Below are 15,132 nucleotides of genomic sequence, written 5' to 3'. Positions count from 1 at the left end.
CAGGAAGCACAGTTTACCAATCATACTACGACGACGCCTTTGCTTATTAATATTAATCGTGTACACTGACGTGCGACGTGGCCGTTACGACTGCTGGCGATTGAACGAATCCTACTATGACGAAGGATTGTCTCATGAATATTAATGAGGGCACGTGCCCGCACGTTCCAGAAAAGGTTATGGAGTACGTCAGTTTGACCTCATTAATATTAATGTACGCAGCCTTCGCCATAGTATGATTGGTCAGTTCCTCACTGCTGCGCGGATTCTGCGCTCTCTGCTGAAGTACCGGGCGGGATTTCCGCAATACATTAAGTATGGCGAAGACCTACGATTATTTGTTTAAACTGCTGTTAATCGGGGATTCCGGCGTCGGGAAGACCTGTGTGCTGTTCAGATTCTCGGAGGATGCCTTTAACTCGACGTTTATTTCGACGATAGGTATATATGTCTCAGTTTTAAAGGTTTTATGCTCGGATTGTTTATAAAACGTCAGGCTGTGCTAACGGCTAAGCTAATGGACTATTATCTATCTGTTAGCTCTTCTAGAGTTTAAGTGGTTTGTTTAGTTTCTTAACTTTGACAGTTTTGCTGGTGTTTTGTCTCTAAATGAATTATTTTGCTCGGTGATTAGGTGTCTTATTAACGTTAGATGAACGTTTCTACGGCTAGCATCTAACGTTAGCTCTTCTGACAGAATACTAAAAAGATAGATTTGCTTTTCTTTTCTTATTTTGTAAACTAAAATATCAAATAACTAGAATCATAAGGTGAATATCCCATTAAATTGTTTAAAATATATGACTAGAAACCTGTTAGCCAGTAGTTACCGGTTTCACACACGATAAGTCGTTTAAGACTCAAAATTTTACTGCTATAACGTTACTAATATGCATGTCCATTTTTATTTAAATAGTTTTACATAAAACAGTTTTGGTACAGTTATGCTAATATCAGTTGGTAATGCCACTGTACTTTATTATATAGATACCATGGTTCTTAATGATTGCTATATAGGTTTACCATGTTAAACCAAGTTACTTTATAGAATTTAACTTGTTTAACATGTTCAAGAATGTGACGTTGTCATGGTAATATGTCCAAAAACTTGGTAATTTTTGAATGCATTGATGTAAATGGAACATTTTTTAATTGCTCTGTTAAGATCAGTTATAGCTTTATGATCAATCAGTAATCTATCATTTATAAATAATAGCCTTTCTGTTCGTGCTTATGTTTTTCTAATTTTGTAATAAGAAAGGGTTATAAATGTCTATTTTGGATGATGCTTGGTCTTATAACATGTTTATATATATATATATATATATATATATATATATATATATATATATATATGTATGTATACACTATAGCATGTGTTCATATGTATACTATGGACATCTGTTTGCCTTTTATGTATAAAAATAGTGCGGTGTTGTTGTAAGTGGACGCATTTGAAAGAGACACTGTATTGGGCGTGTTTTTGAGCCGGTGACAGTTGTGCAGTTACGTATTTTCTCTTCCAGGTATTGATTTCAAGATCAGGACAATAGAACTAGATGGCAAGAAGATAAAGTTACAGATATGGTGAGTTTCTAGTCGTCTTTTCCTTCTAGTGTCACTCTCAGCGCTAGTTGAACATTAGCAGGTGGCTGGAATGGCATGGGTGATTAGTCTCCTTGAGAGTTTTCTGAAGGAGCCGCTGTTTGAGTACTGAAACCATGACCAGTTTAATGTCTCCTGTAGATAGCAGCGCGACTTAAGGCAGTTTTTTGCTGAGCGCTATGCAAAAAACTAAATTTTGCTTCCACACTGAGTGCGAAACGATTAATCGCTTCCGCTAATTCACACCTGCACACTAGGTGGCGCAACCAGCAATGCATATGTGTCTCGTAAATGGATTTAACATCGTCCGCTGCTCAATATACAGCATTAGGATAAATAAAGTTTGGTTCTATGCCAGAAACACAAACTATCTATAATGCTTACAAGAAAATATATTAAAATACAAACAGAAGTAGCATCGAGCCACATTTGAAAATTTGTGTACGTTAGTTATTAATGTTTTTGCTTAAAACCAACTTTTAACCAACATCGAGTGCTTGTAATAACTTCCGATTGTGATCGATAGTTGATTTTGATTCTATAATTGGCAGACAAGCACTCTTTGTATGCTTATTGTCATAAACATCCTTTATTGTTATAAAAATACCATGAGTTGCATACAAAACACATACAGAAAATATATCGTCATAATCATGTCTATTTTCTTTCATATTTCATGGGTAGAAATGTATTTGATTTGATTTTTTTTTTTTAACCGATAATCGTGACGGGGGGGAAAAAACGACACACAGGGTGAAAAAAATCTTTGCTTTTTCATGCCGCGAATGATTGCGCCGAATAGCCCCATAAGGAACTATTATTTCGATTCAGAAGCATCATCGGACGAATTTTAACGTTCAATGTGAAAAGCCCCTTTAGTGGTTGACTTTTGTAATTGTTCTAGTAAGGAGTGGGGGTGTGAAAAGTCACTAGTCTCACGGTTTGATTACGATTATCATGTCATCGATTTGGTTTAATTCGATATCATGATGCACCACAATGCACTGCATTCTCAATTTTCAATTTTACTTCACATGTATACAATTTTGTCAATAAATACAAGCAGTCAGATATATGAACTGTACCTTTATTTACATTTATGCATTTAGCAGGCGCTTTTATCCAAAGCGACTTACAGTGCATTCAGGCTAACTTTTTTTTTTTTTTTTTTTTTTTTTTTTACCATCAACCACGAGAGCAATTCGAAAGCATAAGGATCCGTCTGCTCTCTTATTGCTCTCGCGATACTTGATCACACACTGATCGTTCTGCGCAGCGGCGCTTCAAGCCGAACACACCTAATGTATGCTACTGTGACAAATGTCATCAGAAAAGCGTCAGTACGTTATATTCAGTTATGGTCTATTACTGAACCGATACTGAATCGTCCTCGTCTGCATCACAATGCATTGTAGAAACGATTAATTTCGACACCCCGAGTAAGGAGGGGGTCATCTTCCACTTTAAATGCATTTCAGCATGGCCGCAGTTACAACACTGATATTGTTTGATATTTACAGGGACACGGCAGGACAGGAGCGATTCCGAACAATCACAACGGCGTATTACAGAGGTGCAATGGTAAGATGACAATGAAGTATATACATTACTCTGCATTGCATGATGAGCTTCAGGTCTGTCTCGCCGGTTGACCCTCATGTTGTGTTCTGGTCATTGTGACCTGGAGAGGATTTTCTTTTTCCGGAACGAAGTAATTAATGTTATTGCATTAGAACCAAAAACTTATTGACACTCTGTATAATTACTTCCCCCACCTCGTTGCACATGTGGTGTTCCTGGTCAAAAATGCTTAAAAATTTCTCATTATGCTGTCATTACCAAATATTGCATTCAACTTGATTTTTTTCAGTGTAACAGATTTCTTTTTGGAACTGATTGATTGTGGGCCTGTGCTAATTGCGAGAAAACAAATTTAAAAACCAAAATTTTGTGATGATGAGAGTTTTACAAGTAGTCTTTAAAAGGCTGGACGTTTTTGAATTCGATTTAGGATTTTCAGCACAACATTAGGGTTAACGCAGTAATAACACTTCTGCTGTTGTCTTCATAATTGCTGTTTTGTTCACACTTGTGATTTATCTTGTGCTCTGATCTCAGGGGATCATGCTGGTTTATGATATTACTAATGAGAAATCATTTGACAACATCAAAAACTGGATCCGAAACATAGAGGAGGTGAGTGTTTCAGTGCCCAATTTATCTTCCTTAACGGTACACTTCAGATGTCAAGTCTTCTGCTGTGTGCAAGCACTTGCTTAATATACATGATCATCAGATCTTATCTATTAAATTTTTTATATGCAATGAAAGGTTATAATATAAATAATTATATAAGGTTGATGTTGTAGTACAAACAGTGAAGCATGGGTTCAATTCTCATGGAAATGCATGAACTGATAAAATGTATATTTTAAATGCATTGCATTTTGCTTTGTATAAGTGTCTGAAAATGCATTCATGTAAATGTAAATATGTTGACACTTTATTTTTTAAATATAAAAAAAAAAAACATTGAAATTAAAACATTTTTGCCATTGCATCTTACTGCTTTTTTTCTCTTACATTTTTTAATACAACATGTCCAGTAAATAATAGTTTTTGAATACAAACGCATGTGTTATGTGAACTCTTATTATCATCGTCTAAACTACCAGTAACCGAACTACTAGCTAGGCACTACTAGTAATGGCATATTCATGTTCTTGTATGTTTTCCACCCAGCATGCATCAGCGGATGTAGAAAAAATGATTTTGGGGAACAAATGTGACATTAATGAGAAGAGGCAGGTGTCTAAAGACAGAGGCGAGAAGGTGAGCAGACCATGTTCCTTTACAAAGCTTGATGTTCTCTTATACCCTTTTTCTTTCCCAAAAAAAAAACAACAGTTTGTTAGTGTAATATTACTTACCTTTAATTGTGTAAGACTCTACAGCAATGATGCCACCTTCCACAAGAATGCATTTAGTTAATGATCTACCTGCATCACCACGAATGGCTAGAACTGCTAAACAGTCTGTAATCATCCAGAGAAATCATCATACTTGTATTTTATATAATGGAATCTGCCTGTACTCGTTTAGCTGGCGTTAGAGTATGGCATCAAGTTCATGGAGACGAGTGCGAAGGCTAATATCAACGTTGAGAACGTAAGTGTAAATGGCTTTTATGATTAATCCTCGTTTCATGTTCATATATCTGCAGCAGATTGAACGTTTAAAGGTCTAATCGAGACATAATGATGTTTTCTGCTCTACTCGCAGTCATTCTTAACGCTCGCCAGAGACATAAAATCAAAGATGGACACGAAATTGGTGAGACTTTCCCTTTCTGTGCTTTAGCGTTGTGTAAAAATGAATTTAGATTGAAAATTGGGTAACACTTTACAGTAAGGTTTCTTTTATTATCATTAGTGATCTAAACACTTTGCTTAAAGCATTGAAATGCATTATAATTTTTTGTAAATAATTGTAACCAAAGTTAAAAATGCATTACAATATTTGAAGATTCCTTGTTTTTGGTTGTTTGACATTTTTAAATGCATTATATATTTTCATAAATTGTTATAAATGTTTAATAAAAAGTTGTTTTTTATATGCATTATATTTTCTCAAGGTGCAATAATGAATAGATAAGTCTTATAACTGTCTAATTATTAATAAGATCATACAGTGCATTATGAGGCATAATTAATGCATTAAAATACTTATTAATATTAATAATACTTCCTTATTAAATAATTATTTATATATAAAGGCTTCAAGTAAAGTGTTGCCACAATTTTACATTTGGATGAATGAATCCAATGTTTTTGGCACAATTTTTGGCTAGCCTGAGTTGCGTTAATAAAGTGAATCTGGAGTCTGATGAGGTTTCTTTTTTTTCTTGGCTCATACAGGAGGGGAACAATCCTCAGAGCAGCAACCATGGAGTGAAAATTACCACTGAACAGCAGAAAAAGAGCAGCTTCTTTCGCTGTGTGCTACTGTGAAGATCAAGGCCTTACTGTCCGCCGTCCGTGGGCTGGACACGACTGGACTATGCTCTCCCTCTTAGCACTCCTCCTCCTCCTTCCTCTTTTATCCCATCTCTTCTTCTCTGTCGCGCTCTTCTTCCAGCCCTCGGGCAGTCAGAGTTCCTGGCTCCTCTTATCTTCTTCCATTGACAGAATAGCGATGCCGCTTCCTCTCGCTTATGACCCTTCCCCGATTAAACCGTGGTGGGAAAGCATTGGTTCTGCAAGTCAAGGTGAAGAACTGGGTGCTGATGCATCGCCGCAATCGTTCCAGCAGCAAACGTGCACCTAAAGAAGATCCCACATCTTTGTTTCAGTCGCTCGTTTTGAGCGCACAACTGCCAAAATTGATCCATTCCTTCGTGGCGACCTGGAAGCAGTGGTGTTTCTGGGTCGGGCCGCAGAGCGTGGTCTGATATTGAGCCAGTTTGAGAGTTACGTGGGACTTTCTTTATCATTCCACTTTCATGCATTCTTCGACAATCACATGACCTTATTGTAATATTATAACCCACCTCTTAAATGCTTTTTCCTTTCTTTCATTTAAAAAAAACAAACAAACATTTCGCTGTTTTTGTCCCCGGTTTTACTTTTCAGACCTGTTACGCAAAAGTGTTGCGTTCGCAGTCAAGGTTTCATATTAAACGAAGGAAGATCCTGCTTTTTATACATCAAGACATGTTTGCTGCCTCGTTAAAACTAACCTCGCTTTTTTTTTTTTTAACATGCACACAAAGCTATTTCCAAATAGATCAGTTTTTTATGCAGTAGCGCTATAGCTTTCGTTTTAACATCCTTCGAATAAATTTAGGTCTTGCTTTATTACGACCTGAAAACGGCCCAACATGAAAGCGTTCTTTAATTAAAAACACTTGAATTGACTAGTGTAATCACATGAAACTGACACACAGCCCTTGATAGAAAGTGATAGGAAATCCTGAGTCTGTAGTATTAACAAATATGCGTAACCAAAAGCAATGAGAGAGGGCGACTGTGTAACCTGAAGAGCAGAGCTGTACTTGAGAAAGCACCTCGCGTATACAGAAGTCCATGCACTTTATCAGTATCTTTTGTGTTGTGTGTAGTTTGTGCCAAGTGATAGTTTTGCATCATAAAGACAGGCGTTTTTACACGGTTACATGGAGTGTGACCTGCCGAATTCATGTTCATTTCGAGATTCCCGAAAACATTTTCAAGGAACATTTCTACAAGTCTTGAATTAGTCCTATCACTTATCCTGATAGTAAGCCAGAGCTGGTTTTATGCATTGGCTGCTATTGGTGCAGTTCTTCTGTCAGTTGTGTTTTGTTAATTTGTTCATATTTCTCATGTATTCTGAATGGACTGTACGTGTAGCGTCTGAATTACAGTCCTATAGCATGTCAGTCTTAATTAGTTTGGGTTGCAGAGTGTAAAAGCAAACAGATTTGGTTCATGTGACTAGGATTATCTACCCAGAATACAGTAATCCACCATTCCTGAGTTTTGAATAGCGTGTTATCATAAGCACATGCAAGAAATGCAATGCTAGAGAGTTGTACTGCCCTTCAAAAGCAAACCGCAGTTGGATGTGAGTTTTCACACTGATCAGCTGAGTCACAAGAAACCTTTATTTTGAGAAATTGTGACGTTTTTCCTTTGCACCGCAGTATACGCAAATGTACATTTTGTAGACATATTGTAAAACGTAACATGTCAGTTGGTGCAGTTGTGTTCACCAGCAATAGGTCAGGAAACTTTACCAGAAGCTTCAGCACCCATTAGATTTGAGTGAGAAAACAAAAAAACTAATCCAAATAAGTGAATCTCACAAAACCTGACAAGAACACATTCAGGTCAGATTTCAGCCCAAAAACCAGTTCATTTTGCATCGTGTTGTTTTCATGACAAACGTGTTTCCACACAAAAATTAAGTATATACATAAAATAAAACTGCTTGCATATCAGGACAGTGTGTGTTGTACCAGCTTTAGAAAAAAAAAAAAAAAAAAAATCACTGAATTAGATTATTTTATTTTTTACATAATGAGAATTCCGGAAGTTAACTGTCATTGAAAATGTAACAAAAAATAAAATCTATATATACTCCATATGATTTGGGGTGAAATGTGACCTGAAAGTGTTTTTAAGAGATTAAAAGGCTAAGAAGCACAGTGTTTGACTGTTTTCGAGGCAGAAGTGCATTAAATTCTCTTCTTTCTGCAATATGGCGCATCTTAAAAATGGCCACTTTCCTTTTCTCTTTCCAAGCTTAATTGTTGATCAACTTGAAATGACTTCCTGTTTGCACCTTGTTCTCTTTCCACCTCAAGGAGATGCTGTTTTGGGTTCATATTTGCGTTAGAAGCTGTATGTCGGTGTAACCCATCTTCATCTGCACCCACAGCATCTCTCTTCGCTCCCTGTCCAATAATGTCCCTCACTTGCCGTTTGTCTTAATAACAAATACTTGATCTTTCATTTTGGATCTATGCATCATGAAGGTGATACTGTTGACCTCCTGTATGTTTTATCTGTTTGTGTGTGTTTATTATTTTCTATAGATGTCCTGTACATTAAAGCCTTGGTCTGGTTGTCTGTTCTGAGCTTTAGAGGACAGTCTGCTGTTTAAAACATGTAAACGGACCTCAGACGAAATTTAATCTGGCCTTAGGGTGTTTTAAAGTGATGAAATAAAATGCAAAAACAATATAACAGACAGCTGGCAAAACATTTGTATTTAATTTGTGGAAAAGAACATTAGCAAACAGGTACCGCTTTCTGTCTTAACAAACGGCTTTGCAGTGATGCGTACGTCTGTCGATCTCAGTTATTGCTGTTTAGTTTGTCTTTCTCGTATTTCTTAATTTGAAACGACTCATCCATATCATTTACAGATTGTTTTTATATGACCAGGTTTTCATTTGTCGATTGTGAGGGAACTGGGGAGATCGGTAAATTACATTTTGGTATAAAAAAAAGAAACAATTGTAAATAACTCTAAAAGGAGATCTACTTAAATTGTACTGTACTTTCTAAAACGTTGAAAAACTGATCTACAGTTTTTGTAGATATCTGTACTTTTGATTTATTAAAATAAGGTTCTTTTAAGAGATGGATTTGTGTGTGTGTTTAATATTGACAGATGCATTATTTTCAGGGGTTGGATTTGCTGTCGGCCATCCAAAAAAAAAAAAAGCTTTACTTTTTTACTTTAGTGTCCAGGTGATTTTCATATCCTGATGTGGAAGGTGCTAGAAGAGAGAGAAGATCGACATTTTAAACGTTGAAAACATTAAGAGCCAGCTCTACCAAAATCATCTGTATACTGTTGATTAGTTTTGATGTGTTTAAAAATTTTTTTAAATTAAAATGTAAACTTCACTAAAACTGAAAAAAAAAAAACAAATTAAACCTAAATAGTAACATAAACAAATGAAAAAAAAAAAATGTAACAAATGTAAAAAAAAAAAAAAAAAAAAAAAAACTGAAAATATTAAAATCAAAATGAATTAATTTTTTTTAAATAGTATACAAATACTAAAATATCACTGACTGGAAAGAGCAGTGTTTTATCACTAAGATAATATTAGACTTTTTTATTATTCATTTTTATATTTTGATTTAGCTTTTATATTTTCTTTTTAATTTTTTTGGTATATATAGATAAATAGATATATAGATATAGTTTTTATTCTTATATAGTATTGTATTTTATTTTAATTTTGGATTTAGTTATATTTTAATACATCAAATTAAACTAAATATTAGAAATGTTGCATTGGCACTTAGCTGATATAAAATACTTTTTTTTTTTTTTTTTTTTTTTTTTGTATTTCAGTTAAAGTTTTATTTCATGTAACCAATTGTTTACTGTAATAACCATGTTCCAAACCGAACATCATCGCTTTCTTACAGTTTTCATTCCAACTGGTTTTAACAAACCCATACGAAACGTTTAGCATCATGTACAGTGTGTAGTTGTTACCTGAGGAAGTCAGGCGCTCTCATGATCATGTGCTGGAAATCCTCCAGAGACAGACGGCCATCATTGTCCAGATCAGCTTCATCAATCACCTTCTCACACACCATCCTCACCTCATCCTCGGTCAGCTCGTTACGAGTCAGTTTATTTAAGGTTTTCTCCAGATCTGATTTACAGATGAAGTCATCGTTGTTGAAGTCTAGAGGGAAGAACGAGGGTAAGCTGTGTTAGAAAACACTTCTGTTAAAATTATTTCATTTGTGTTTAAAATGTAGGTTAAGCTACCAATAAAATAAATTAATAAAGCATTTTAATGTAGCTTTTAAAAAGCACTAGTCGTGTAGAAAAGCATTTGGATAAAGGAATACTGTAAATAATGTATTTATCACTAATAGTTGGCACATTCACAAACCCCAAGCCATTTCACAATGCATAGCCAAAAGAAAAAATATTTACAGATTTATTAATTTATTGACCTATTTATTCTTACTTTTCAATATTTAAATCATAAATTAAAATAATATATTTATTTGTCTACATTTTATTTAGAATACACAAAAATTATAATAAATAATCAATCATTTCATAATAATATTAATAAATTCTACACCTCCTCTTTAATAAACCAAATAATGAATCCTTCAGTGCTGAATAAGATGCATAATTTCTGCATCGTCTCTTGTTGAAATCATGGTTCTCTATTGTTTGAGAGCGTTATCATTTACCCCGTGTTAATGTTGCATGAGTACAGAGTTTTTTCTGATGACAGCAGCCGATCAGATTCTCTGAGATCTTTTATTCTGTTGTTTAATTAGACAGCTGCATCCTTTTCATAGGTAGTTCCTGCTTTAAGAAACGTGTTGAAATTATTGATATTCATATGTGTCAGTTAAGGTTCTGCAGGTTCATCTCTACATGAATAGGAACAGAAGACTGAGGTCAGGTCATATATCAAATGGTTTCGTGTACGCTGTCAGAACAAATTGACTTATAACCTCGTGTGCTTTGCAGGTTTATTATTGTTAACTAAAACTGTGTCAGTGGAAAACTATTTTTAAAATTAAAACATTAGACAAAAAAAAAAAAAACTAAACAAAAAAAAAAAAAAAAAAAAAAAAAAAAAAAAAAAAAAAAAAAAAACTGGAAAAAGCACTCAATTTAGTGGAAATAAAACTAAACTAAAACCAATTTAAAATTAACCTTATTAGCAGGCATAATATTGAACAATAATAAATAAAACTACAAAAAAGACAAACTAATTAATAAATAATAATATTGATTAACAATGGTCCTTTCAAATAGAACATGAGTTTAGGAGATTATTTATTATCTGATTACATCCAAAGCATCCTTATGTGACATATTTTAAACAATTGCTCAATAATTACATGATTAAAGAAAAAATAATAATAATAATAATGAACTTGAGGTTTGGGTTTTCATTAAAAAGGAGATTGACCAATACACATTTTGAATAGGTAGCCTACTTAAATATGGGTTATTATACAGTGTTCAACAAAGTGTAAATAATTCATTTCAAATCAATTAATTACTCATCAGTTTAGCTAACCACACAAAGGGTTGATCATTTTTACGTACACGCAAATTGTTTGTTTAAAACTGACCGTAGATTTTAAAAGCGTAATATGCCTTCAGGTCACGTGGTGCCATTTCACTCAGCACTGAAAACATGTCCAGAAAGTCGTCCAAAGTCATGTTTCCTTCTCCATCCTCTGAAAAAACCTCAGCGATCCTCTGCCTGAACGGGTTGTCCTGCACAAACACAACATCTTCTTATTAAATAAAATCCTCCAAAATAATCTAGACCACGAACTAGTGGTTCTAATTCGTTTGATTTCGTAAAATCTCATTCATACATTTCCGTACGACCTGCTTACACCTGCTTTTCACAACAAAACCCGCCCAATTGCTACTCAAAACTAGCCCAAAACTAGCTCAATCGCATTTCGAGGGGATCCTCCAATAAAAATCGCGTTCTGGGGGGGGTAAATATCACACTATTTGGGGTCGCTTTAACCCTTGGACACGAAAAACAACCTGCGGCAACAGTGTTCAAGGGTTAGTTCAACCAAAAATTTAAATTATGTCATTAATTACTCACTCTCATGTTGTTCTGAACCATAGACATCTTCGGAACACAATTTAAGGTAGTTTTGATGAATGAAGTAATTAATGATTGAATTTTCATTTTGGGGTGAACTATCACTTTAACCCTAAACTGAAAAAAAAGTTACACATAGGTCCATAGTGTAAATAAAAATTTGAAGCTGGGGGCACAGACTTAAGTTTAGTCCCATTTTAAAGAAGACCCATGGCAGATTAGTGTTGAAGTAAAAAAAAAAAATTAAAAAGTGATAAAAAAAAAAAAAACAAAAAAAAAGCTAGGTTAAAAAATGTTAGATAGAGATTTAATAAAAAAAAAAATATATGAACAACAATATATAATAAAAAATACACATTATAAAAAACATTTAAAACTAAACCTGCTAGAAAATCAAAGCCATAAATCTAAACAAGTTGTGTTCCAAATTTGAGGTTGATATTATCGCAAAAAAAAAAAAAAGATGTTTTCAGTAAGATTTTGTCTGGGCACAGTACCAATTTTTCCCATTAGATGTACAAACCACACTCTGACAACCGTTTCAACACACCTACACAAAAATATTACAAGAACACACACACAATTTTTTTATGACACACATACAAACCACACTCTGACAACCGTTTCAACACACACACACAAATCCATACCAACACACCCCCACAATTATTGCTGCATTGTTTATCCAATTGGCTCTATAATATGCAGAAGCAGAAAACAGGAATAAAGCGAGTATTTTGCTTTAAAGATCAAACCTGAAAAAAATGGCACCATCTGGTAAAAAAAAAAAAAAAAAAAATTGTGAAGCCTTGACAACAGAATGAAAGCCTATTAACAAAAATTGCATAATTTTTCAGTTAAATACCACTGCTATTAAAAATAGCAGTTTAATTGGTTGAAATGGGGATATTTTTGTCCAAAAGGTCCTGAGATTAACTATTTTGTGTAACTACCTGGTGTTAAATAGACTTATTAAAGGAAATGAGGGTGAAATAGTAAAATTCCAATAAAAATACACACCTGTGCCACAATGTATTCAGTTGTCAATAACGCAGGCAAACTGATTAAAAAAAAATACAAATACAAACACTTCATTAAACTGAACTAAGCTGCTGGTTCTCTTAAGTTTAAGGGGATCTGATAACGCTTAACCTCACCAAGACTGCGATCAATTAGTAGGAGGTTCATAATTGATGAGGAACAGGAGAGAGATGCGCAGTACCTTCAGCTCCGGCATGCTGCCAATCAGCTCGTAGGGCAAACGCACTTCCGGTTGGTTTTTGTAGTCCAGCGGCACGAGCTGCGGAGCTAAATCACGGTATCGATGAAACAGTCTGAGCAAAGACGACAAACATTCATTGACAACTCTTTTCATCCAACTATTCTCTCTTTCACGTAAGTTTATAATGTGACATCGTCCTACGTAGTTTTATATGAGTGACGTCCTAACTGGGGCAGCTCAGATGATTTTTCAATTTCAGCCACATAAAAACCAGAAAGCATCTTATTTTTAACGCACCTCACCTCAGAATCTCTTTTCTGGTGAAATAAGTGCAGTCCTACAAAAACAATAAGAAAAAAAAACATGCAATTTAGTTTAATTTCTGCTCAAAGTACCTTCATGGCAAATGCTTTATAATTGCGTAAAGAAATAATGAGGTGCAAAAGCATTCATACATATTCATGAACATAGCTATTAACATGACCATTTGAATATCAATTCTCAGCATTATCTTTACTATTTTTAACTTTAAACTTTTCCAGCATGCATCGGTGTCATTTTTGCATAAATGCAAATGTACTTATGCAGATGATGTATACACTTTTGTTCAAAATTTTTTTGGTGTTAGTAAGATGTTTTAAAATGAATTAATACCTTTTTATTGAGCGAGAATACATTATATTGAGCAAAAGCCACAGTAAAGACATTTATAAAGTTACAAAAGATTTCTGCTTCAAATAAATGCTGTTCTTTAAACTTTCTATTCATTAAAGAATGCTGAAAAATAAAACATGTCAGCTTCTACAAAAATACAAAGCAGTTTTCAACTTTGAAAATATTCAGAAATGTTTCTTGAGCAGCACATCAGCATATTAGAATGATTTCTGAAGATCATGAAGACTGGAGTAATGATGCTGAAAATTCAGCTTTGATCTCAGGGATAAATTACATTTTACAATATATGACACTAGAAATAAGTTATTTAATAAAAAATAATTTATGGTTTTTATTGTGTTTTTGATTAAATAAATGCAGTCTCAGTGAGCGCCACTTTCAAAATCATTTAAAAAAATTAACTTTTTAACAATATAGCGTGATATCAAAAATGATGCCTGACCTGATATGCGTCCAGTTGCTGGGATGTAAAGATGGTCTGTTTTGTTCCCCATGCTTGCAGCTCCATGGCAAACTGGCTGTCGACTGCAGCTGAATGCCAGCAGATATTTCAGATATGAAATACTGGCACAAAGGGCCGCAGTGAGACATGGCAGATCAGGTGTCGGCCACTGCGAGGCCTTTAGTTCTCTGATAATGGCAGCATTTCATCATTTTAGCTGCCGTCAAAGGCGGTCTCTCTCTTGGATGTGAATGTGTCCTGTCGGTCAGTGGAGACATCTGAGCATCAGATTACTGACCCTTTCACATGCTGGGAGTACTGGAAGTATGCTGCTAGGGTTGAAATAAACAATACTGAATATAGTACAACAATATTCTAGTTTTAGTGATTTTATGTTTTTAGATTTTTTTAAAATGAAGAATCTGAATATAAATTTCACTTTTAGTAACTTAAGTTAGTTTCCAAAGAAACATTTGTATTTTCATTGTTTTTATTTTCTTCTCATTTTATTGTCTTTTTAAAATAGTTTATAACAACAACTGCCTCATTACTGTAATGTGTCTGAGGCATTTTATATTTCACTTTCCCCCCCCATAATTCTCTATGATGATTATTTATTTTGTGAGAAACTCTTCCTTCGTGCTGCTTTTCAGTCATTTTAAAGTGCTTTGACTAGAGGTCTCATGAAAAGCAGCTTGGTGTATTGTGTTTCATATCCACAAATGCATCTCAATTATGGCATTAAATATGCAAGCACTGGTGCATCGGTGCACTATTGTGAGTTGAATTGGTTGGCACAGAGGCTGAATGGTATCAGTTGAATCTTGCAGCTGTGTCACCTGCTGTTCTTTTACTTTCTCTCTGGATAAACGGCTCATATCTCTACCTGTCACCTGTTGCTTTTCTTGGGCACTTTTTTCTATATGATCACGTGCAAAAACTCGTCTGTATGGATTCAGATCTGCCTAAATGTTACTATTATATACATGTTTATGTTTTGTATTTCTTTGTTTTGGACTATTTTCTTTTTTTTCTGTCACCATCTGGTGATGTTTGGATCTGTAGATC

The 15,132-nt window shown here is 34.4% G+C and overlaps 2 protein-coding genes across 2 annotated transcripts; one reads left to right on the top strand and one right to left on the bottom strand.

Moving 5' to 3' along the window:
* The first annotated feature begins 255 nt into the window (after positions 1-255).
* On the top strand, positions 256-8,733 carry LOC109075796 (ras-related protein Rab-8A). The gene is made up of 8 exons (XM_019091653.2): positions 256-441; positions 1,527-1,587; positions 3,126-3,186; positions 3,724-3,801; positions 4,348-4,437; positions 4,708-4,773; positions 4,888-4,938; positions 5,523-8,733. Exons 1-8 carry the CDS (start codon positions 318-320, stop codon positions 5,613-5,615), a joined length of 624 nt encoding a protein of 207 aa, XP_018947198.2. The 5' UTR covers positions 256-317; the 3' UTR covers positions 5,616-8,733.
* Positions 6,230-14,130, bottom strand: cib3 (calcium and integrin binding family member 3). The gene is made up of 6 exons (XM_042719190.1): positions 14,065-14,130; positions 13,250-13,284; positions 12,948-13,059; positions 11,229-11,376; positions 9,607-9,802; positions 6,230-8,872 (listed from the first exon to the last, which is right to left on the bottom strand). Exons 1-6 carry the CDS (start codon positions 14,128-14,130, stop codon positions 8,851-8,853), a joined length of 579 nt encoding a protein of 192 aa, XP_042575124.1. The 3' UTR covers positions 6,230-8,850.
* Between the last annotated feature and the right edge of the window lie 1,002 nt (positions 14,131-15,132).

The sequence above is a fragment of the Cyprinus carpio genome, chromosome B2 (genome assembly GCF_018340385.1).
Source record: "Cyprinus carpio isolate SPL01 chromosome B2, ASM1834038v1, whole genome shotgun sequence".
NCBI classification, from domain to species: domain Eukaryota; kingdom Metazoa; phylum Chordata; class Actinopteri; order Cypriniformes; family Cyprinidae; genus Cyprinus; species Cyprinus carpio.
Note: the sequence above shows the minus strand (reverse complement) of the source record. Positions and strands in the feature narration are given on the sequence as shown.

Excerpts from the sequence above, each read along its gene's own strand:
- LOC109075796 (XM_019091653.2), top strand. The coding sequence starts at position 318 with ATGGCGAAGACCTACGATTATTTGTTTAAACTGCTGTTAATCGGGGAT. Across the intron at positions 3,187-3,723 it reads CGTATTACAGAGGTGCAATG|GGGATCATGCTGGTTTATGA; the intron begins GTAAGATGACAA and ends CTCTGATCTCAG. Across the intron at positions 4,774-4,887 it reads CTAATATCAACGTTGAGAAC|TCATTCTTAACGCTCGCCAG; the intron begins GTAAGTGTAAAT and ends CTCTACTCGCAG.
- cib3 (XM_042719190.1), bottom strand. The coding sequence starts at position 14,130 with ATGGAGCTGCAAGCATGGGGAACAAAACAGACCATCTTTACATCCCAG. Across the intron at positions 13,285-14,064 it reads AGCAACTGGACGCATATCAG|GACTGCACTTATTTCACCAG; the intron begins GTCAGGCATCAT and ends TTGTTTTTGTAG. Across the intron at positions 13,060-13,249 it reads ACCAGAAAAGAGATTCTGAG|ACTGTTTCATCGATACCGTG; the intron begins GTGAGGTGCGTT and ends GTCTTTGCTCAG.